The following is a 24,991-nucleotide window of genomic DNA, read 5'->3' as shown; positions in this document are numbered from 1 at the left end:
TATATTCACATCACCAAATTATTGATTAAAAACACACTGTTTTGCAGTAAAGGTCTACAGTAGCCTCAGCAGCAACTCTTGAGGGTAAGCACCATGGTGTAACCGGAGGACAGCTAGCTTCTGTCTTGCTCAGGGTACATTGACTTCAATACAAAACCTAGGAGGCTCATGGTTTTCACCCCCTTCCATAGACTTACACAGTAATTATGACAACTTCCAGAGGACGTCCTCCAGCCTATCAGAGCTCTTTCAGCTTGAACTGACATGTTGTCCACCCAATCAAAGGATCAGAGAATTAATCTAGTACTGAACGCATAAGCTACAGCTAGCTAGCACTGCAGTGCATAAAATGTGGTGAGTAGTTTACTCAAAAAGACAACAGTTGAACAGTTTTTAACAAATTAATTTCTTCCAAAATGAAGGAGAAGCGAGAGAGCTAGCTATATTTGGTTGTATTTTTTGTTTTTACTTTCACTTAGCTAGAAAATGCAGCTAGCTAGTTTAGCCTACTCAAACACCTGGCTCAAACAGAGAGGGATGCTATGTTAGCTAGCTGGCTATGGCTTTTCCAACACTGGAACTCTTCAAAGTCAAGGTAAGCTTTTGGTTTTATTAATGTTTTGCCACCGCGTGTTTGCGTGCACGCTTATAGTGCATGTGAGTGTTTGAATATTCACGTTAGTGTAAAACAGTCTTTGGGCTCTTGAACTGCACTATATACAACACGTGTTATTATTACGTAGTGTGTGAGAGTGTTTGGAATAGTCTGTGTAGTATGTGTTTGTATAAGCGTGTGTGAGTTTGTATTAGCATCTGTATCCCTGGCTGATGAAAGGCACAGCGTTATCGCGCTCTCTCTCACCCTCCCTGATGGTGCCTACAGCCTCACTCTGCTGACTCACACAGGCAGATATTGGGCCACTCGGAGGAAATGGGATTTGATGTTAATATATCAGCCACACAGCTCACTGCCTCCTCCACCACCACCGCTGTGTATCAGCCACACAGCTCGCTGCCTTCTCCACCACCACCGCTGTGTATCAGCCACACAGCTCGCTGCCTCCTCCACCACCACCGCTGTGTATCAGCCACACTGCTCGCTGCCTTCTCCACCACCACCGCTGTGTATCAGCCACACAGCTCACTGCCTCCTCCACCACCACCGCTGTGTATCAGCCACACAGCTCGCTGCCTCCTCCACCACCACCGCTGTGTATCAGCCACACAGCTCGCTGCCTTCTCCACCACCACCGCTGTGTATCAGCCACACAGCTCGCTGCCTTCTCCACCACCACCGCTGTGTATCAGCCACACAGCTCGCTGCCTTCACCACCACCACCGCTGTGTATCAGCCACACAGCTCACTGCCTCCTCCACCACCACCGCTGTGTATCAGCCACACAGCTCGCTGCCTTCTCCACCACCACCGCTGTGTATCAGCCACACAGCTCGCTGCCTCCTCCACCACCACCGCTGTGTATCAGCCACACTGCTCGCTGCCTTCTCCACCACCACCGCTGTGTATCAGCCACACAGCTCACTGCCTCCTCCACCACCACCGCTGTGTATCAGCCACACAGCTCGCTGCCTCCTCCACCACCACCGCTGTGTATCAGCCACACAGCTCGCTGCCTTCTCCACCACCACCGCTGTGTATCAGCCTCACAGCTCGCTGCCTTCTCCACCACCACCGCTGTGTATCAGCCACACAGCTCACTGCCTTCTCCACCACCACCGCTGTGTATCAGCCACACAGCTCACTGCCTCCTCCACCACCACCGCTGTGTATCAGCCACACAGCTCGCTGCCTCCTCCACCACCACCGCTGTGTATCGGCCACACAGCTCGCTGCCTTCTCCACCACCACCGCTGTGTATCAGCCACACAGCTCGCTGCCTTCTCCACCACCACCGCTGTGTATCGGCCCCTCTGTCACCCGGGGTAAATAAAGACAGTCGCACAACAACAGAGACTGTGTAAACCCAGAGCCAATGACTGCCGAGCTTCTCGCTGGTGGCTTGGCCTGTTCAGCCTAATCAAGCCACTCAACCGAAGCATGGTCGCCAATCTGGTAACTGCTGTTAAACGGGCTGATATGGAAATGCAGGGGAAACATTGTAGTCTTAATGGCCGCTTGTACAAGGTACAGGGCAATAAGGATGACGACGCATTCGGCAGTTAATTGATGACTCGCTTGGTGCTATGCGTTTTGGTTTTTGATAAGCTGTGTATGGGATTTTCCCGTGCTCAGTGACTAATCACAGGTATCCATTAACCCAGGAACCTCCTGATTGGTTAAGAGCATGGCCTGACTAGCCTCATTGTCAGGGAGACCTTTGTCCATGTGTGCATCCCACTTCCCCTATTAGTGCACTACTCCCTATGGGCCCTGGTCTAATGTAGTGCACTGTATAGGGAATAGGGTGCCATTTGAGATGGACACCCTGTGTATGCTCCCTCTGTAACTGTTTACAGCATCCAGGCTACTGCGATGTGGTATCAAATGAATGGCTGTGCTGTCATTACAGTATTGTTTGTCACTGCATCACAGGGAGGTAGTGATAGCTTGGCACCACGCCTGTTTCAGATACCTGGCAGCAAGCTCGGCTTTCACTGTGCCGAGAACCAGATCCCTGTTACCCTCATGGAGATGGGAACACTGTTGGCCTGATACAAAATGTTCAACATTGCCCAGGCAGGAATAGATGTTTACATTTACATTACATTTAAGTCATTTAGCAGACGCTCTTATCCAGAGCGACTTACAAATTGGTGCATTCACCTTATGATATCCAGTGGAACAACCACTTTACAATAGTGCATCTAAATCTTTTAAGGGGGGGGGGGGGGTTAGAAGGATTACTTTATCCTATCCCAGGTATTCCTTAAAGAGGTGGGGTTTCAGGTGTCTCCGGAAGGTGGTGATAGACTCCGCTGTCCTGGCGTCGTGAGGGAGCTTGTTCCACCATTGGGGTGCCAGAGCAGCGAACAGTTTTGACTGGGCTGAGCGGGAACTGTGCTTCCTCAGAGGTAGGGAGGCGAGCAGGCCAGAGGTGGATGAACGCAGTGCCCTTGTTTGGGTGTAGGGCCTGATCAGAGCCTGAAGGTACGGAGGTGCCGTTCCCCTCACAGCTCCGTAGGCAAGCACCATGGTCTTGTAGCGGATGCGAGCTTCAACTGGAAGCCAGTGAAGAGAGCGGAGGAGCGGGGTGACGTGAGAGAACTTGGGAAGGTTGAACACCAGACGGGCTGCGGCATTCTGTTCTGTTGAACAGCAACAGAACTCTTCTTTCATTCTGGCTGTGTTCATCTTAGCAACGTTTTGAGACAGCAGAGTTGTCCAAGTGCAGTTAAGTGATTTAGTCTAAAAGACCTGCGGAAATTAACAATCTTTTTCTTCTTCCTCCATCTGATCTTTAAATTTGTAACGCACACACCCGCGCATGCGCACACACACACACATATATATATCAGCGTAGTGTCCAGAGCATGGAGGCGCTACCAGGAGACAGGCCAGTACATCAGGAGACATGGAGGAGGCCGTAGGAGGGCAACAACCCAGCAGCAGGACCGCTACCTCCGCCTTTGTGCAAGGAGGAGCAGGAGAAGCACTGCCAGAGCCCTGCAAAATGACCTCCTGCAGGCCACAAATGTGCATGTGTCTGCTCAAACGGTCAGAAACAGACTCCATGAGGGTGGTATGAGGGCCCGACGTACACAGGTGGGGGTTGTGCTTACAGCCCAACACCGTGGAGGACGTTTGGCATTTGCCAGAGAACACCAAGATTGGCAAATTCGCCACTGGCGCCCTGTGCTCTTCACAGATGAAAGCAGGTTCACACTGAGCACATGTGACAGACGTGACAGAGTCTGGAGACGCCGTGGAGAACGTTCTGCTGCCTGCAACATCCTCCAGCATGACCGGTTTGGCGGTGGGTCAGTCATGGTGTGGGGTGGCATTTCTTTGGGGGGCCGCACAGCCCTCCATGTGCTAGCCAGAGGTAGCCTGACTGCCATTAGGTACCGAGATGAGATCCTCAGACCCCTTGTGAGATCATATGCTGGTGCGGTTGGCCCTGGGTTCCTCCTAATGCAAGACAATGCTAGACCTCATGTGGCTGGAGTGTGTCAGCAGTTCCTGCAAGAGGAAGGCATTGATGCTATGGACTGGCCCGCCCGTTCCCCAGACCTGAATCCAATTGAGCACATCTGGGACATCATGTCTCGCTCCATCCACCAACGCCACGTTGCACCACAGACTGTCCAGGAGTTGGCGGATGCTTTAGTCCAGGTCTGGGAGGAGATCCCTCAGGAGACCATCCGCCACCTCATCAGGAGCATGCCCAGGCGTTGTAGGGAGGTCATACAGGCACGTGGAGGCCACACACACTACTGAGCCTCATTTTGACTTGTTTTAAGGACATTATATCAAAGTTGGATCAGCCTGTAGTGTGGTTTTCCACTTTAATTTTGAGTGTGACTCCAAATCCAGACCTCCATGGGTTGATAAATTGGATTTCCATTGATTATTTTGTGTGATTTTGTTGTCAGCACATTCAACTATGTAAAGAAAAAAGTATTTAATAAGATTATTTCTTTCATTCAGATCTAGGATGTGTTGATTAAGTGTTCCCTTTATTTTTTTAGCAGTATATATATATACTTCCGTTCAAAAGTTTGAGGTCACTTTTTTATGGAATATCTACATAGGCCTACAGAGGCCCATTATCAGCAACCATCACCATTATCAGCAACCACCACATTCCAATGGGAAGTTGTGTTAGCGAATCCAAGTTTATCATTTTAAAAGGCTAATTTATCATTAGAAAACCCTTTTGCAATGATGTTAGCACAGCTGAAAACTATTGTCCTGATAATAAAATAAAAATGGCCTTCTTTAGACTAGTTGAGTATCTGGAGCATCAGCATTTGTGGGTTCGGTTACAAGCTCAAAATGACCAGAAACAAAGACCTTTCTTCTGAAACTTGTCAGTCTATTCTTCTTCTGAGAAATGAAGGCTATTCCATGCTAGAAATTGCCAAGAAACTGAAGATCTTATACAATGCTGTGTACTACTTCCTTCACAGAACAGCGCAAACTGGCTCTAACCAGAATAGAAAGAGTGGGAGGCCCCGGTGCACAACTGAGCAAGAGGACAAGTACATTAGTGTCTAGTTTGAGAAACAGATGCCTCAAGTCCTCAACTGGCAGCTTCATTAAATAGTACTCGCAAAACACTAGTCTCAACGTCAACAGTGAAGAGGCGACTCCGTGATGCTGGCCTTCTAGGCAGAGTTCCTCTGTCCAGTGTCTGTGTTCTTTTTCCCATCTTAATCTTCTATTTTTATTGGCCAGTCTGAGATATGGCTTTTTCTTTGCAACTCCTCCTAGAAGGCCAGCATCCCGGAGTCGCCTCTTCACTGACATTGAGACTCTCCAACACACACACACACACAGTCTCCAACACACAGTCACACACAGTCTCCAACACACACACACACACACACACACACACACACACACACACACACACACACACACACACACACACACACACGCAGTCTCCAACACACACACACAGTCCCAAACACACACACACACACACACAATCTCCAACACACACACACACACAATCTCCAACACACACACACACACAATCTCCAACACACACACACTCACACACACAGTCTCCAACACACTCACACACACAGTCTCCAACACACACACACACACACACACAGTCTCCAACACACACACACCGTCTCCAACACACACACACCGTCTCCAACACACACACACACAAACACACACACACACAGTCTCCAACACACACACACACAGTCTCCAACACACACACACGGTCTTCGACAGTCACACACACATACGGTCTCTGACAGTCACACACACACACACACAGTCTCCGACAGTCTCACACACACACAGTCTCCGACAATCACACACACACACACACACACGGTCTCTGACAGTCACACACACACACACGGTCTCCGACAGTCACACACACACATGGTCTCCGACAGTCACACACACAGGCCAAACAGGCTACATCTGTATTTGTAGGCCATTGCAGCCTTATGTCACAGATCAGAGGCTCGGCTTGAGTGATGAGGTTTATCCTCAGATAATCACCTGGACCATGTCACTGCCTACCTCGCCTGCTAGCTCTGTCTGCCCTGTGATGCCATGGCTCTGTGTCTGAAAAGCTTACTTAATCCTCAAATCCTTGCCTCCTCGTTTCCTCAATTTCTCTAAGCTCATTGGAGGAGTAGATCTGAGGGAGGGACTATGGATCCTTCCCTCCAATGAGCTTTGAAGAGGAACTAAGGATACAAGGACGGAGGAAGCAAGGATGTGACGGCTAGTAAGGTTTTCATACACAGCCTGTGTCTGGGCCAGACGTTCCTCTCCTGATGGTTTCAACCCCCCTTAGCTTCACTCGTCCTCTCTGTCACAGCCTGAGGACGCACAGCCCACTCTGACAGACAGACATACACACAGACACACCCCGTAGAGTCACTTACTCTCTCTCCCTCCCATCTGTCATCCCTCTTTCTCTCTCTTCCCCTCTGCCCGTCTCCCCATCTCCCTCCTCTCTCCCCTGTCCATATCATCCTCACTGTCTGCCTGTGATGCTCATTCATGTCCTAACTCTCTCTATCTCCGTCTGTGCAGGTAGTAAACCCAAAGGCCTACAGTGGGTGGTGGACGTGACCATAGCGTACCCCAAAGCCAGGCCCATGGACATCCAGACGTGGATCTTTGGCTACAGACCCCCCACGGTCACACATGTACACTACAGGTAATGACTGACCCCAACTATACTGACACCTCTCTCTTTATCTCTGTACCTCTCTCTTTATCTCTGTACCTCTCTCTTTATCTCTACCTCGCTCTTATCTCTGTACCTCTTTATCTCTGTACCTCTCTCACTCTCTATCCAAGGCTGGGCTGTGTTGTGTTGGCTTTAGGGCTCACCCAGGTTGTTGGCTTTAGGGCTCGCCCAGGTTGTTTGGCTTTAGGGCTCGGCCAGGTTGTTAGCTTTAGGGCTCACCCAGGTTGTTAGCTTTAGGGCTCACCCAGGTTGTTAGCTTTAGGGCTCGCCCAGGTTGTTTGGCTTTAGGGCTCGGCCAGGTTGTTTGGCTTTAGGGCTCGGCCAGGTTGTTTGGCTTTAGGGCTCGCCCAGGTTGTTGGCTTTAGGGCTCGCCCAGGTTGTTTGGCTTTAGGGCTCGGCCAGGTTGTTAGCTTTAGGGCTCGCCCAGGTTGTTTGGCTTTAGGGCTCGGCCAGGTTGTTTGGCTTTAGGGCTCGCCCAGGTTGTTGGCTTTAGGGCTCGGCCAGGTTGTTTGGCTTTAGGGCTCGGCCAGGTTGTTTGGCTTTAGGGCTCGCCCAGGTTGTTTGGCTTTAGGGCTCGGCCAGGTTGTTTGGCTTTAGGGCTCGCCCAGGTTGTTTGGCTTTAGGGCTCGGCCAGGTTGTGATCCATATCTTGGTCTGGCCCTCTTCATCATAGAAAATGTAATAAGAATATGTTAAGGCTCTTGTTGTTCAGATCTTGTAATTATGGATTCATTCTGAGGAAGGATGGCGATGGGAAGTATAGCGGTTGTTTTCCAGGCTCCTGACCAACTCTGCTATTTTGGGGTTTTGTGCGCTGATCTTCTGTTCTTTTGTACATAATGTTTCCTCCATCGTTTCCGACGACCGTAAACACATTCAGAACAGCAATCACTAACCTTGATTTGGATGAATATTTCTACTTAAATAAATCGGCGGCACAGGTCATACTGCTCACCCCTGACCAGGCCCTAATCCCCCTACACTAGGAAGATAAAGAGACGGCGATATAGAGGCCGACGTGCTGGTGCCCTGATGAAAGTACGGCGGAGAGTAAATAATCCACCTCCACCCTCTGTTTAATTAGCGAATCTACAATCACTTGAGAACAAACTGGACGAGCTCCGTTCAAGACTATCCTATCAACGAGACCTGAAAAACTGTAATATCCTATGTTTCTCGCAAACTTGGCTGAACAGCAACATGGATAATACTTTAGCTGGTTTCTCTATGCATCGGCAGGACAGAACTGCAGCGTCAGGTAAGCTCAAAGGGGGTGGTGTGTGTCTTTGTTAACAACAGCTGGTGCACAATCTCTAATATAAAGGAAGTCTCGAGGTTCTGCTCGCCTGAATTAGAATACCTAGAATACCAAGAGAGTTTTCATCTATAATTTCTGTAGCTGTCTATTTACTACCACAAACTGATGCTGGCACTAAGACCGCACTCAACAAGCTGTATAGGGCCATAAGCAAACAAGAAAATGCTCATCCACTGGTGGCGCTCTTAGTGGCAGGTGATTTTAATGCAGGAAAACTGAAACCCGTTTCACCTCATTTCCACCAGCATGTCACCTGTGCAACCCGAGGCAAAAATACTCTAGATTACCTTTACTCCACACAAAGACTCATGCAATGCTTTCCCTCGCCCTCCATTTGGCAAATCTGACCATAACTATGCTCCTGATTCTAGCTTACAAGCAAAAACTTAAACAGTGGTCCGATCAAGCCAATGCTAAGCTACAGGACTATTTCGCTAGCACAGGCTGGAATATGTTTCGGCGCTCATCTGATGGCATTGAGAAGTTTACCACATCAGTCACCAGCTTCATTAATAAGTGCATCGACAACATCATCCCCACAGTGACCGTACATACTAGGGGCCGACCGATTAATCGGAATGGCCGATTAATTTGGGACAATTTCAAGTTTTCATAACAATCGGTAATCTGCATTTTTGGACACCGATTATGGCCGATTATATTGCACTCCACGAGGAGACTGCGTGGCAGGCTGACTACCTGTTATGTGAGTGCAGCAAGGAGCAAAGGTAAGTTGCTAGCTAGCATTAAACTTATCTTATAAAAAAACAATCAATCTTAACAAAATCACTAGTTAACTACACATGGTTGATGATATTACTAGTTTTCTAGCTTGTACTGCGTTGAATATAATCGATGCGGTGCCTGTTAATTTATCATCAAATCACAGCCTACTTCGCCAAACGGGTGATGATTTAACCGCATTCGCGAAAAAAAGCACTGTCGTTGCACCAATGTGTACCTAACCATAAACATCAATGCCTTTCTTAAAATCAGTAGACAAGTATATATATTTTAAACCTGCATATTTAGTTAATATTGCCTGCTAACATGAATTTCTTTTAACTAGGGAAATTGTGTCACTTCTCTTGCGTTCTGTGCAAGTAGAGTCAGGGTATATGCAGCAGTTTGGGCTGCCTGGCTCGTTGTAAACTGTGTGAAGACCATTTCTTCCTAACAAAAACCGTAATTTGCCAGAATTGTACATAATTATGACATAACATTGAAGGTTGTGCAATGTAACAGCAGTATTTAGACTTAGGGATGCCACCCGTTAGATAAAATACGAAACTGTTCTGTATTTCACTGAAAGAATAAACGTTTTGTTTTTGAAATGATCGTTTCCGGATTTGACTATATTAATGACCTAAGGCTCATATTTCTGTGTGTTATTATATTATAATTAAGTCTATGATTTGATATTTGATAGAGCAGTCTGACTGAGCGATGGTAGGCAGCAGCAGGCTCGTAAGCATTCATTCAAACATCCATTTGCTGCATTCGCCAGCAGCTCTTCGCTGTGCTTCAAGCATTGCGCTGTTTATGACTTCAAGCCTATTAACTCCCGAGATTAGGCTGGCAATACTATAGTGCCTATAAGAACATCCAATAGTCAAAGGTATATGAAATACAAATGGTATAGAGAGAAATAGTCCTATAATTTCTATAATAACTACAACCTAAAACTTCTTACCTGGGAATATTGAAGACTCATGTTAAAAGGAACCACCAGCTTTCATATGTTCTCATGTTCTGAGCAAGGAACTTAAACGTTAGCTTTTTTACATGGCACATATTGCACTTTTACTTTTTTCTCCAACACTTTGTTTTTGCATTATTTAAACCAAATTGAACATGTTTCATTATTTATTTGAGACTAAATCAATTTTATTCATGTATTATATTAAGTTAAAATAAAAGTGTTCATTCAGTATTGTTGGATTCGTCATTATTACAAATATATAAAAATCGGCAGATTAATCGGTATCGGCTTTTTTGGGCCCTCCAATAATCGGTATCGGTATCAGCGTTGAAAATCATAATCGGTCGACCTCTAGTGCATACATATCCCAACCAAAAGCTATGGATTACAGGCAACATCTGCACTGAGCTAAAGGCTAAAGCTGCCACTTTCAAGGAGCGGGACTCTAACCCGGACGCTTATAAGAAATCCCGCTACGCTCTCCAACAAACCATCAAACAGGCAATGCGTCAATACAGGACTAATACAGGACTAAGATCCAATCCTACTACAATGTCCGTACTGTGAAACGCCTAAGACAGTACTTGTACTGTACTCTGGAGCGGGATCGATTTGGAGGTGGAGGGTCCGTCATGGTCTGGGGCGGTGTGTCACAGCATCATCGGACTGAGCTTGTTGTAATTGCAGTCAATCTCAACGCTGTGCTTTACAGGGAAGACGACATCCTCCCTCATGTGGTACCCTTCCTTCAGGCTCATCCTGACATGACCCTCCAGCATGACAATGCCACCAGCCATAATGCTCGTTCTGTTCGTGATTTCCTGCAAGACAGGAATGTCAGTGTTCTGCCATAGCCAGCGAAGAGCCCGGATCTCAATCCCATTGAGCACATCTGGGACCTGTTGGATCAGAGGGCTAGGGCAATTCCCCCCAGAACGGGAACTTGCAGGTGCCTTGGTGGAAGAGTGGAGTAACATCTCACAGCAAGAACTGGTAAATCTGGTGCAGTCCATGAGGAGGAGATGCACTGCAGTACTTAATGCAGCTGGTGGCCAAACCAGATACTGACTGTTACTTTTGATTTTAACCCACCCCCCCTTTGTTCAGGGACACATTATTCAATTTCTGTTAGTTACATGTCTGTGGAACTTGTTCAGTTTGTCTCAGTTGTTGAATCTTGTTATGTTCATACAAATATATACACATGTTAACTTTGCTGAAAATAAACACAGTTGACAGTGAGAGGACGTTTCTTTTTTTTGCTGAGTTTATTTAACTATCTGCTTTGACCCTTTTTTCAGTAACTTTTTTGACTCATCACATATGCTACTGTTTACTGTGTCGCTTTATTCAAAGTTTTATATGTACGTGTAACGTCCGTCGTTAAAGGTAGACCAAGGCGCAGCGTGAGTTGGGTTCATCATACTTTATTTTAAATGTGAACCAGCAAAAACAATAAACAATACAACGAACGAAAAGCTATGCGTGCAAACACATGCAACACAAAGACAAGATCCCACAACTGACTGTGGGAAAAAGGGCTGCCTAAGTATAATTCCCAATCAGAGACAACGAATGACAGCTGCCTCTGATTGGAAACCATACTCGGCCAATAAAGATAAAACGACATAGACATACAACACATAGAATGCCCACCCCATGTCACACCCTGACCTAACCAAACAGAGAAAAACGACTCTCTCAGGTCAGGGCGTGACAGTACGTATCTACCTCAAATACCTTGTACCCCTGCACATCGACTCAGTACTGGTATCCCTTGTTTATAGCCAAGTTATTGTTGCTCATTATGTATCTATTACTACTTTTATTATTACGAGTTTTACTTTTCTATTATTTCTCTTGTCTTTCTCTCTGCATTGTTGGGAAGGACCTTGTAAGTACGCGTTTCACTGTTAGTCCACACCTGTTGTTTATGAAGTATGGGACAAATAACATTTATTTGATTAATTAGACAGAGGCTGGTTGCTGTAGCTTTCCCCCATACACACTCTCTGCCTCTGCTGTGTACAGTAAGATTTGTATGTCCTTCCCCTCAGCAGTTTCTATTAGGGATGTGCCAAAAATAGATTAATGTTTTAAACTACCATTAAAATGTGCACAATGCAGAGTATGGTCCTATTTCACATGGTGGTCCTATTCATTCGCGAGCGTTGTCTCCCGTGACTTGTCTTGTGCTTTACGTTACAGCATTGTCCAATCAAATCCAATTGTTGCTTTAGGGATGAGGATGATTATGACCTGTTAGTTTTGTGTTAACTGCACTGTGATGTGGATTTTGTTTTGATTTGCGAATATCCCAATTTCGTTTTAACGTATGTTAAACAATGTTCACACTCCTAGTTTCTATTCCTATCATTCTCTAGCCCTTCTGATTAAAGACGACTCCACAAGACTCTAAAGGCCTTTAAAAAACAGCTATTTTTGTTACTTTCCCAAAATAGTGAAAACATACATTTTGAGGAAAATATTGAAAACCACTTCCCCTGCATGCTTGCTGGAACAATTGACCACCCCCCGCCCCATTTATGCCATTCATGAGGATACCTGCACCACCTACTTAAATGTGCTGTTGTCCAGTAAATCACCTGATAAATTAGGTGACAAGGTGCCTGGAGGGCCGCTAATGGATTACTGCTAAATAGCAAAGTAGGGACATTGAGACGTTGTGACTTCATAGTAACCTGGAGGGGCCGCCCCAGCTGCAATACGGAGGAGCCGCCCCAGCTGCAATACGGAGGAGCCGCCCCAGCTGCAATACGGAGGAGCCGCCCCAGCTGCAATATGGAGGAGCCGCCCCAGCTGCAATACGGAGGAGCCGCCCCAGCTGCAATACGGAGGAGCCGCCCCAGCTGCAATACGGAAGGAGCCGCCCCAGCTGCAATAGGGAAGGAGCCGCCCCAGCTGCAATAGGGAAGGAGCCGCCTCAGCTGCAATAGGGAAGGAGCCGCCCCAGCTGCAATAGGGAAGGAGCCGCCCCAGCTGCAATAGGGAAGGAGCCGCCCCAGCTGCAATAGGGAAGGAGCCGCCCCGGCTGCAATAGGGAAGGAGCCGCCCCGGTTGCAATAGGGAAGGAGCCGCCCCAGCTGCAATAGGGAAGGAGCCGCCCCAGCTGCAATAGGGAAGGAGCCGCCCCAGCTGCAATAGGGAAGGAGCCGCCCCGGCTGCTATACGGAGGGGCCGCCCCGGTTGCAATACGTGTGCAGACAGAGAGGACTTTGAACCTACTTTACAGCCATTACACTGATTGTGCTGTACGCAACATAAAGCAGCTACTTAAAAGGTAGAGAAATGGCCTCAGTCGGAAGCCTACAGTTGGTGTGGCACTGTTAGGAATTCCCCCACCCCCATCCGCAGGGCTCTGGTCGAAAGTAGTGCACTATATCGGGAATAGGGGGCCATTTGGGAACCACAACCCATTAAAGTGGCGCTAGCCTCGTGTCAACCTGGAATTAAAGGGATAGCGCTGAACAGGAGACTTTAAGATATGACACTAGGACTGCATAGGGAGAGATCACTCCCTGGTTAAGGCATTCAGGTAGGGTGAGGCCTAAAGCCAAGGCTGTTAAAAAAGCTGTTTCTGTCACTCTATTGCCGCTCTACAGCTATTCATTAAAGGAGATCTCACACACTCACTCACTCTTTCGCTCACACACACTCACTCACTCCCAGCCAAGTTCAGTCCATTCCTCTGACAGCGTTGATCCCCTCAGCTTCCCTTAGCTGTTTTTCCCTTGATATTACTGCACTGATTAGAGTAGAAACAAATGTGTTTGTGTGTGAGAGTGTGTTTGTGTATGAGCGTGCATACACGCACACATTAATAAGGCAGGAGTGCACACTTGGCATTTACTTCGCTTCAGTTCTGTCCGATCTAGGCTCAGCTGTGTAGGTGACCCCAGCCTCCTCACACCGATGGCCTCTCTTAATTAAGGTGGATGGCTTACCATATACATTTTGTATGACTTTCTCTTTGATTAGTCTTCTTTTCCAACGGCATCACAATGATCTCTATGATTTATATCAAGGGTTTACTTTTTTTACAGCCATGTCATTCTAGAGGCATTCTCTCTCGCTCTCCTGCCCACTCCACCGTCCACTGCATCCAAGGTTGTGTTTGTTCAAAAACAGTCAGTTTGGTCTGAATTAACATGACCCAGTGCTCCAGCCAGTCCGGTACAGACCTCCCTCTGGTCTCTGAGGGCTATGATGCTAACATCCGGGTGATCTGTGTGAACCATGGCCACTCCAGCCCCCACTCTGGCTCCCAGAGGCCCCTTTCTCTGCTACTGCTGGGCCAGGCTCAGATTAAGGCTAAAGACTCATTAGGCCCAGTAATGAGAGAGGCAGGAGACAAGATGCTCTTTCCTAACCCACCTAGGGGACTTTCCGCTGGGCGGTGACTACAGTCAGCCTCCCCAGCAGGATAAGCCGCTCTGGAGCTCCGCTCCGGGAACCCAGGTTGTTGTAAGAGGCACTTGTGCACACACACACTGGCTGCTGGGAATGCTGCTGAGTTTAGCAGAGGGAGGCCTTGTGGTGCACTGGTGTCAAGATGAGGATTATTACCCTGCTGGTCATCTATGAACATTTGAACATCTTGGCCATGTTCAGTTATAATCTCCACCCGACACTGCCAGAAGAGGACTGGCCACCCCTCATAGCCTGGTTCCTCTCTAGGTTTCTTCCTAGGTTCTGGCCTTTCGAGGGAGTTTTTTCTAGCCACTGTGCTTCTACACCTGCATTGCTTGCTGTTTGCGGTTTTAGGCTGGGTTTCTGTACAGCACTTTGTGACATCAGCTGATGTAAGAAGGGCTTAATGAATACATTTGATTGATTTGATTGATGAGGGTGAACTTTCCGATTCAGAGGAGACTGAGGCTGTGGGTGGGTGGGTGGGTGGGTGGGTAGGTGGGTGGGTGGGTAGGTGGGTGTAGGTGTGTTGAAAAGGTTAGACATTATTTTCACACAGATTAATCTGAGAATGTTGGTGTATCTTTAAATGTATGTCGCTGCTAACTGCCTACTAAAAGATAGGGGTGGGTCTTCTGGCTTTGTTTGTGCAATAGGGGAGTTCCTATGTATTCGTTGGACTTGTACACACCTATAGGCTGCTGTATTTACTTAGGTAATCTGATTGTGTGTGTGTGTGTGTGTGTGTGTGTGTGTGTGTGTGTGTGTGTGTGTGTGTGTGTGTGTGTGTGTGTGTGTGTGTGTGTGTGTGTGTGTGTGTGTGTGTGTGTGTGTGTGATAGAAACACTCTCTCTCTCTGTGTCTCTGTCTGTCTGTGTCTGTGTCTCTCTCTGTAATCTCAATCTCCCAGATTGTGACATTATGAACCCTCTTCTGAATGGCAGATGAGCTAGGTATGTGTGTGGAGGTGTTAAACAGGTTGATTTCTTCCTCTAAGGATTTTCCTTCTGCTTTTTTTGAGCTTTCCTTTCCAACTGCTGCTCTGTGTGTTTCCAACTGCTGCTCTGTGTGTTTCCAACTGCTGCTCTGTGTGTTTCCAACTGCTGCTCTGTGTGTTTCCAACTGCTGCTCTGTGTGTTTCCAACTGCTGCTCTGTGTGTTTCCAACTGCTGCTCTGTGTGTTTCCAACTGCTGCTCTGTGTGTTTCCAGCTGCTGCTCTGTGTGTTTCCAACTGCTGCTCTGTGTGTTTCCAACTGCTGCTCTGTGTGTTTCCAGCTGCTGCTCTGTGTGTTTCCAACTGCTGCTCTGTGTGTTTCCAACTGCTGCTCTGTGTGTTTCCAACTGCTGCTCTGTGTGTTTCCAACTGCTGCTCTGTGTGTTTCCAGCTGCTGCTCTGTGTGTTTCCAGCTGCTGCTCTGTGTGTTTCCAGCTGCTGCTCTGTGTGTTTCCAGCTGCTGCTCTGTGTGTTTCCAACTGCTGCTCTGTGTGTTTCCAACTGCTGCTCTGTGTGTTTCCAACTGCTGCTCTGTGTGTTTCCAGCTGCTGCTCTGTGTGTGTGTGTGTGTGTGTGTGTGTGTGTGTGTGTGTGTGTGTGTGTGTGTGTGTGTGTGTGTGTGTGTGTGTGTGTGTGTGTGTGTGTGTGTGTGTGTGTGCGTGCGTGCGTGCGTGCGTGCGTGCGTGCGTGCGTGCGTGCGTGCGTGCGTGCGTGCGTGCGTGCGTGCGTGCGTGCGTGCGTGCGTGTTGGGGGGGGGCTTAATTCATAACCTCCATGCTTGCCTGGTCACCAGCTAGCTAGGCACCTCTTGACCTTACATGTGCTTACACACACACACACACACACACACTTGAAAGGAAGTTTGCAGCCATATCAATTTTGGTGGGGAAGTTGAATCGTTCCTGTTCTCTGCACTTTTTTAAAGTGCCTTTTTGTATTGAAAAATCCTTTACATCTCTATTCCTCTCTCCAGCTCTCCTTTACATCTCTATTCCTCTCTCCAGCCCTCCTTTACATCTCTATTCATCTCTCCACCTTTCTTCTCTCTCTCCACCTGTCTGTATAATCAGGTGATGTGTATAATGAGGGCTGTGGGGATTATTAGTCTATTGGGAATATGAATATGAAAAGTGACATTTTAGGGACTGGTTTCCTTGGAGGACTAGCATCGCCATGGTGACGCAGTAGTAAACAGTCACAGGTGAAGCTGGCTGAACACTCCTGAGTAATTCTAGTGTATGGTTTCTATCAGGACTGTGTTCATTAGGCACAAACAAGAAAACAGAAGGTACTACCTTTACTTGTCCAATAAGAAACGTTTGTTTTCCATTGTACAATGTTTTGCTACGTTAGGCCTTAATGGACATGACCCAGGCGCATCAGACACCAAACCCCTATTGGAAACAATTCGTATGTTTGCATGCACACTAATGATTAGATATTAAACGGATTATGGCAGTACGCAGAGTATTACATTACTCATGTAAACGCCTTACTCTGCTTGTCTTAATCGGAATAAGGTCCAAATCAAAGTAAGCAATTACTCAATTGCTTACTTAAAAAGCCTGGTTTTCTGAGCAATCTTTTTAATTATTAGGACATGTAAATAGCTTAATGGGCTTTCCAGCAGTGTATTTGATCTGCAGATCTTCCAGCACCGGTGGCGCAAGCCTCCATCTTACAAGTTCAGAAAAACTCAAAGTATGCATCTCATGATTTTTCTGCGCATACGAACTTTATATGTCCGAAAAAATAATATGGTCACTGTAATAGAATGTTGTATTTTCTGCATTTATCAAAGTCCCATCAGGTAGCCTGATTTCAGATGTGTCCAGGATTATTAGAGGAAAAAGTTGTCCTTGCAAAGCATGTCAATGTTTCAAACAAACTATTATATTAATTGGACTATCCACAATAATCATATTGTGTGCATGTAACCAATGTATCGCTCCACAGTTAGCAGTCAGATGTTTATGTGCAAGGTGAAGTATGCCTGCAGGCTAACCCGGTTGATTCTGTATGAAGTCTATACAGCCTCTATGGTTAAAGGTGTTGTTGGAGAGCTAACTGAATCCTTCTGTCCTGTGGCTGGTCTAGCAGCTACAATCACAGGCTGCAGTGCATATGCCATACGTGTTGGCATGGGATCTAATAGTGTTGTTTCCCTCTCGGGTCAGGCTGTCTGGAACTATTCTGAACAAAAATATAAACGCAACATGTAAAGTGCTGGTCCCATGTTTCATCAGCTGAAATAGAAGATCCCAGAACTGTTCCATACGCACAAAAAGCTGATTTCTCAAAAGAACGTTGCACACATATGTTTACATCCCTGTTAGTGAGCATTTCTCCTTTTCCAAGATAATCCATCCACCTGACAGGTGTGGCATATCAAGAAGCGGATTAAACAGCGTGATCATTTGGCCCAGCGTTGTCCGGGTTTGGCCGTGGTAGACCGTCATTGTAAATAAGAATTTGTTCTTAACTGACTTGCCTAGTTAAATAAAGGTTACATTTAAAAAATAAAATAAAAATCCTTACACGGGTGCACCTTTGCTGGGGACAATAAAAGGCCACTCCAAAATGTGCAGTTTTGTCACACAACACAATGCCACAGATGTCTCTAGTTTTGAGGGAGCGTGTAATTGGCATGCTGACTGCAGGAATGTCCACCAGAGCTGTTGCCAGAGAATTTAATGTTTAATTTCTCTACCATGAGAATTTGGCAGTACATCCAACCGGCCTCACAACCACAGACCACGTGTAACCACACCAGCCCAGGACCTCCACATCCGGCTTCTGAGAACAGCCACCCGGACAACTGATGAAACTGAGGAGTATTTCTGTTTGTAATAAAACCTTTTGTGGGGGAAAACATTCTGATTGGCTGGACCTGGCTCCCCAGTCATGTGAAATCCCTATATTAGGGCCTAATGAATTGTTTTAAATTGACTGATTTGAACTTTAACTCAGTAAACTTGTGACATTGTTGCATGATGCATTTATATTGTTGTTGAGCATAGTTGTTTTATTGCCCACGCACAGACTACTTCCCTGCAGATAACGGATAAGAGAAGGGTGATCTCATGCCAGTCTACCATTTGATTAACCTGGATCCTCCTCCACTCTGGCCCCTGATTAACCTGGATCCTTCTCCATTCTGCCTCCTGATTAACCTGGATCCTCCTCCACTCTGGCCCCCTGGCCCCTGATTAACCTGGATCCTCCTCCACTCTGGCCCCTGATTAACCTGGATCCTCGTCCACTCTGCCCCCCTGGCACCTGATTAACCTGGATCCTCGTCCACTCTGCCCCCCTGGCACCTGATTAACCTGGATCCTCGTCCACTCTGCCCCCCTGGCACCTGATTAACCTGGATCCTCGTCCACTCTGCCCCCCTGGCACCTGATTAACCTGGATCCTCGTCCACTCTGCCCCCCTGGCACCTGATTAACCTGGATCCTCGTCCACTCTGCCCCCCTGGCACCTGATTAACCTGGATCTTCCTCCACTCTGGCCCCCTGGGCCCTGATTAACCTGGATCCTCCTCCACTCTGGCCCCCTGGGCCCTGATTAACCTGGATCTTCCTCCACTCTGGCCCCCTGGCCCCTGATTAACCTGGATGGATCTTTTAGCCAGAGGAAAGCTCAGGGCAGTGGCCACTATTTACTGACGCCCAAACAACCAATTAAGTGGCGTAAGCCTGCTAGCTTCCCTTTCCTCTCGCTAGGCTCTAGGATAACCCAGTAATCTTCTTCCACTGGGACCAGAGAGGGCCTCAGTCATAGGTAGGCAGTAGGCACGCTACGCTAAAACAGCTATGTGTGTGTGGAACCATGGCTAGATGGGCTTGGTTCTCATGAATGGCTGCATCCCAAACGCCCTATTACCTATATCACAGGTGTCAAACTCATTCCACGGAGGGCAGAGTGTCTGCAGGTTTTTGCTCCTCCCTTGTACTTGATTGATGAATTAAGGCCACTAATTAGTGAGGAACTCCTTATACCTGGTTGTCTAGGCCTTAATTGAAAGGAAAAAAGTCAAACGTGCGGACATCAGGCCCTCCAGGGAATGAGTTTGACAGCCCTGGTCTATATAGTGCACTACATTTGGTCAGCTCTGTGTCATTTGGGTTGCACACTCTAGTTAGGATGAGACGGTTTCTGATTCGTTATCCACCGTTGACTAAATGTGGATCAATTGAAAAGCAGAGGAAATATTTTAAGAAACCATGTTTCATTTTCAGTGTGTTTTCTAGTCAACGCTTTAGTGCTGGGTAGCTGGAGCGTGTTCAGTAGGGCACGCTGTCGCAAACATTTTGCAATGAAAAACAGAAATCTGTGTTTTTATTGGATGAGATCAGGTAGTACCTCCCCTGTTTCAATCTATTTCAAAATGTTTTTTCCCAACTTAACAGGACCCTGGTTTTGGCTGTGAGACGGGGTGGTCCACTAATGACCTAGACCAGAGCTACATTGACCCTTTCAAGCCTCCCTGTTACTGATTCACAATGTCATAATCTTATTCCGTTCAGTCCATGTTACAAAAAATACACGTACACCAGTTAGGTGTAGTGAAATGTGTTGTTTAACAGGTTCAGCCATAGCAGTACAGCGCCACTGGAGAAAGTTAGGGTTAAGTGCCTTGCTCAAGGACACATCGACAGATTTTTCACCTTGTCGTCTCAGGTATTCGAACCAGTGACCTTTCAGTTACTGACCCAATGCTCTAACCGCTAGGCTACCTGCCGCTGTACTATTGTGGTAGATGGGATGTGTAGCTGAATATTCAAGGATTCGTGTCATGGGAGAATCTGACTTTTTTTATCTGAAAGCATGATGTCCAGGGAAGCCTGGATGGCAGTTAGTTTACTTTCTGCCATCTCTTGTTTAGAAAGACTGTAGTCTTAGATCTAAAAGGATTGGATTGGTTTAAGCAATATGGCAGAATTACAACAAGCCTATCAGAGAGCTGGGTTGAGCTACTACCATATTGTTTCTACCTATCCAATCCTCTCAGAAGTGCCTTGGTGTGATACAGGCCATTTCTGCACAGGCCCTGTGACAACAGAGCTGACTAATGCAAAAAAAACGGCACTGTACAACAGCCAGCAGTTTTTAGCCCTGATAAAGTGACCGACTTTGTGGTTTCTCTCATATGGGCAGGTGAGGTTTAGCCTGGTCGCAGATACATTTGTGCTGACTTGCCAAGTTTGCAAAACCACACAAACAAGATCTGGGACCAGCTAGGTGAGGCAGCCTTGCAGCATTTCTCTGTTTGCTGGGACTGCTGTTAGTCTGTATCTCTGTAGTGTCAGGGGCAGGGCAGGACAGGGATGGATTCCCTGTCACCGTGATTAGCCTGTCTGTTAATGAAGTCTCCTGAAAGAGCTGAGGCTTACACACACACTCTGATAAACACATTAACAAACTTGGGTTGCAGCTCATTCTCACATCTCTCTCTCTACACACACACACACACACACACACACACACACACACACACACACTGTGATAGACTCTTCTCTGGGATAGACTCAGCTCAGGGAGTGAGGAGACCGATCAATGCAGCCAGCCTTCGTTGAGAAAAAACTTCAATAATACTGTTCTGTCTGTCAGAATGGAAAGGGTAACCACATACATTGCCAACGCAAACATATAGGAACATATTAAATCAATTTCATTAAATGTAATAATCCTCTCCCAGGGTATACCCCATAAAGGAGGTTCCGGTAGAGACCAAGCCCCTGACAGATTGGCTGTACCAGAGGTTTGTGGAGAAGGAGGATCTACTGGCTCACTTCTACGAAACAGGTCGGTATTCACTGCTTTCTCCCTCCTCTCTTTCTCCCTCTCTTTCTCCCTCCTCTCTTTCTCCCTCCTCTCTTTCTCCCTCCTCTCTTTCTCCCTCCTCTCTTTCTCCCTCTCTTTCTCCCTCCTCTCTTTCTCCCTCTCTTTCTCCCTCCTCTCTTTCTCCCTCCTCTTTTTCTTTCTCCCTCTCTTTCTCCCTCCTCTCTTTCTCCCTCCTCTCTTTCTCCCTCCTCTCTTTCTCCCTCCTCTCTTTCTCCCTCTCTTTCTCCCTCCTCTCTTTCTCCCTCTCTTTCTCCCTCCTCTCTTTCTCCCTCCTCTTTTTCTTTCTCCCTCTCTTTCTCCCTCCTCTCTTTCTCCCTCCTCTCTTTCTCCCTCCTCTCTTTCTCCCTATCTTTCTTCCTCCCTCTCTTTCTCCCTCCTCTCTTTCTCCCTCCTCTCTTTCTCCCTCCTCTCTTTCTCCCTCTCTTTCTCCCTCCTCTCTTTCTCCCTCCTCTCTTTCTCCCTCTTTTTCTCCCTCCTCTCTTTCTCCCTCTTTTTCTCCCTCCTCTCTTTCTCCCTCCTCTCTTTCTCCCTCTTTTTCTCCCTCCTCTCTTTCTCCCTCCTCTCTTTCTCCCTCCTCTCTTTCTCCCTCCTCTCTTTCTCCCTTTCTTTCTGGCCTCCCCCTCTATTTCTGAGAAGTGACTGTCCACATTGAGGCGTGATCACAATGTCGCTGACTGTATTCCTTTCTGTTTCCCCCCCCCCCAACAGGAGCCTTCCCTCCACCGAAAGGCCAGAAGGAAGCCGTCTCCCGGGCAATGACCCTTGACCCCGTGCGGCTCTGTCTCATTCAATCCCTGGCCTTTGCCTCTGGCTACCTGTGGTACAGTGTCCTCCAGTACTTCTACTGCTGTTTGTTCTGAGTGTGCTGAAGAGGATGGAGTTTAAAAGTGGACCAGACCCTAATGGTACTGCTTCTGGATCAGTCGATGGCTCGCCCGCCCCGGCGCCATCTCTCCTCCCTATGATGGATGAATGTACATTTTGCAAACACCGGGAGAGACTGAAAAAAAATGACCATGTTGGAGGCTATTTCCCCCCCTGGATACATGAATACACACACACACAGACAAACGGACGGACATACACACACACAATTGACTGAAGCCCATACTTCTGAACATTAATCATTTACATATACTTACTACTTGGATATAAACGCCCCAGTCTAGTTGGTCTCTCCAATGGAGCCTCATTCTCAAATCAAGAATGAGGTTCAGGACTTAACCTGGGGGTGTTTTCAAGTGGAATCTCTTCCTGGTCTTTAGGTGTAGTTTTACAGTGTGCGAGTATGCATCGTGTCTGCCATTGTACCCACCCCCACCCTCGGGTGAACCAACCCCCAGTTGGACCTCTCTCCAGGTCTGCTGATTCTGCGGTTGACCCACCCTACAGAGAGGGGGGGCTGTTGTATGTACCATCAGAGACTACCATGCCAACCCCTCTCCTCTAGCCTTCATTGCACTAAAAGGATCCCTACTACCCCCCTCTTCTACTCCAGGAAATATTCCTGAATGGTAGCTGTTAATGTTTGTTGATTTTAAATTGCCCCTCCCCTTAACAACGCCCATTGCATTTGTTGTGGTCGTCTTCGCTGTCTATCTACGTTGAAGTCTTGGAGACTTCACTCTGTCTGTCTTCGACAGTATTCTGAACTGACTGACTGCAGGGGAATCTTCTTGTTTACACTAGCGGCCCTCCGTCTGGGCCTAAAGGGACGCTGGCGACGATGTCAGGCTCTGGTTAGGACTGTTTCCACAACATGTGGTTGGGGGTAGCTGGTTCCAGAACCAAGGAGGGGGGGAGAACACAGCGGCGGAGGAACAGTGCCCAAACGCTGATGACAGAACACTGATGGCACGTTGGGACAGCACTCTGATCCGATCCACCCTGAAAACAAACTCCCCTAACACCCACTCCACCTCCCTGTCCTCACTCGTACACACACAGCAGAGTGGATCTCTGTCCATATAGGAACGTCTCAGCGAGCCAAACTGAAAAAGGAGGACAAAGCTGAATTTACCCTCATTGGACTCCATACTGTAGTTTTACAAATATTTAAGTCATGGGGTGGGGAATGACATAATAAAAATATTATTTTTATAGATGTGGCTACCCTAATGCTCTGCATTCTAAATTAGAGATTTTGGCTTACACACTCATAGGTGTCATTGCTGTAAATTTACAGCATAACCTCCCCCTCCCACACACACACTTTATATATATATATATAATTGATGTCGCGCTGCTCCGCGATAACGGAGTTTCGACAGAAAATCACTGTTAGTGGTCAGATTTTATTTCAATTTTAAATGACTTGAACTGTTGTCCTTCTGTCATGGGTATGTTTATTCTTGTACATAACGAAGCTGAGGAAGAAATTCAATGTTGTGAGGGACTGCAACCGGCGTTATCTCTCTCTTCATCCGTACTATTTCTGATTTTGTTTTTCATTTTGAAATATCATAAATGTTTAAAGAACGAAAAAAATTATGAAGAAAAATCAAACGGCTTTTGAGACCAGTCACTTCTCTGTTACTTCCCTGTTCCTTGACCTTTGGTTTGACCTCTGACCTGGATGTTATTCATTCGCTCTTCATGAATCCAGAGGGCTCGGCCAGGTTCTCATCTCCTACACTGTCACACTGCTCATTGATACACATATGACCCTTTTGGAATACTTCAGAAATGCATCCTTTCCTTTCTACCTTTCTTGACATAATCACAGCTCTGAAGTGGTTGGATTGGTGGAAGTAACGGGACAGGGACATAGGCCCCTCCCCCCTGGGCACTGGATGATTCCCACTTGGAGAAGTTAAAAGGACTTGATTGATGTGTGCAGTATATGGCAAATCTCCCACCTAGCCTATTAAAGATATTGCCAATTTACTGATCTCTATCCAGTCCTTTTAGATCTTAGGGGCGTACCAAGAAGCTGTCTATTGGTAGGGCATTACGTTTTTGATTTGAAACTAGACCATCCAGGAAGAAATCACCCTTCACATTGGAGGGGAATTCAGACACAGCCCAGCAATTATGCACCAATTCTCTCCCAAAAGTTGTTTTAATAATACCATGGGGGGGGGGGGGTTTATCAAATATATATATATATATATATATATATAAACACACATAAGAGGTATTTACACTTTAGATGAACAGCTGCAATCATGATGTCTAAGGAATGCAAACGGAATGCATTTTAGTCATGACTTACCTCTTAAACTGTGGATAATACTGTCCAGTAACAGTAAAGGCAGAAGGCTGGCTGGTTCGGGAGATAAGGAGTCCATTTGGAGATTGGGACATACATTTTTAGCGGTCATCTTTGTGCCGGTCCCGTGAGATTGCTTTTCAATGTGAGAAAGTGACAGAAAATGAAGCTTCATCTTTTTTTTATTTTTAACTGTCCAAAGAAAGGCAGGGAAAAATCATGTTTCCTAGATATGGTTTTAGGAAAGAAGAACAATGACAACGTTAAGAATTTTAACAAACGATACTAGAAACTCTGTAATTTTCCATTTTGTACTCCTCCCTTTCTTCCTAGCTACACAGCCATTTTACAACACAAAGAACTTGTGCTGGAATAAAAGTCATGGTCATAAAGATCCTGATAGCTTGTCTGATTTTTCCTCTGCCTCATACTCTCTCTGCCTCATACTCTCTCTGCCTCATACTCTCTGCCTCATACTCTCTCTGCCTCATACTCTCTGCCTCATACTCTCTGCCTCATTCTCTCTGCCTCATACTCTCTCTGCCTCATACTCTCTCTGCCTCATACTCTCTCTGCCTCATTCTCTCTCTGCCTCATACTCTGCCTCATACTCAGTATTTGATGTTGGTT

At 46.9% G+C, this 24,991-nt stretch overlaps 1 protein-coding gene across 1 annotated transcript in view; it reads left to right on the top strand.

The window, feature by feature from the left end:
• Positions 1-24,755, top strand: part of lpgat1 (lysophosphatidylglycerol acyltransferase 1) — a 92,261-nt gene extending 67,506 nt beyond the window's left edge. The window contains exons 6-8 of the mRNA XM_014143983.3: positions 6,695-6,821; positions 21,005-21,111; positions 21,859-24,755. Of these exons, the coding sequence (XP_013999458.1) occupies positions 6,695-6,821; positions 21,005-21,111; positions 21,859-22,010 (386 nt within the window). The 3' untranslated portion in view covers positions 22,011-24,755. The remainder of the gene's footprint in view (positions 1-6,694; positions 6,822-21,004; positions 21,112-21,858) is intronic.
• The last annotated feature ends 236 nt before the right edge of the window (positions 24,756-24,991 follow it).

This window comes from Salmo salar, chromosome 15 (assembly GCF_965601325.2).
Source record: "Salmo salar chromosome 15, fSalSal1, whole genome shotgun sequence".
Lineage (NCBI taxonomy): Eukaryota > Metazoa > Chordata > Actinopteri > Salmoniformes > Salmonidae > Salmo > Salmo salar.
Note: the sequence above shows the minus strand (reverse complement) of the source record. Positions and strands in the feature narration are given on the sequence as shown.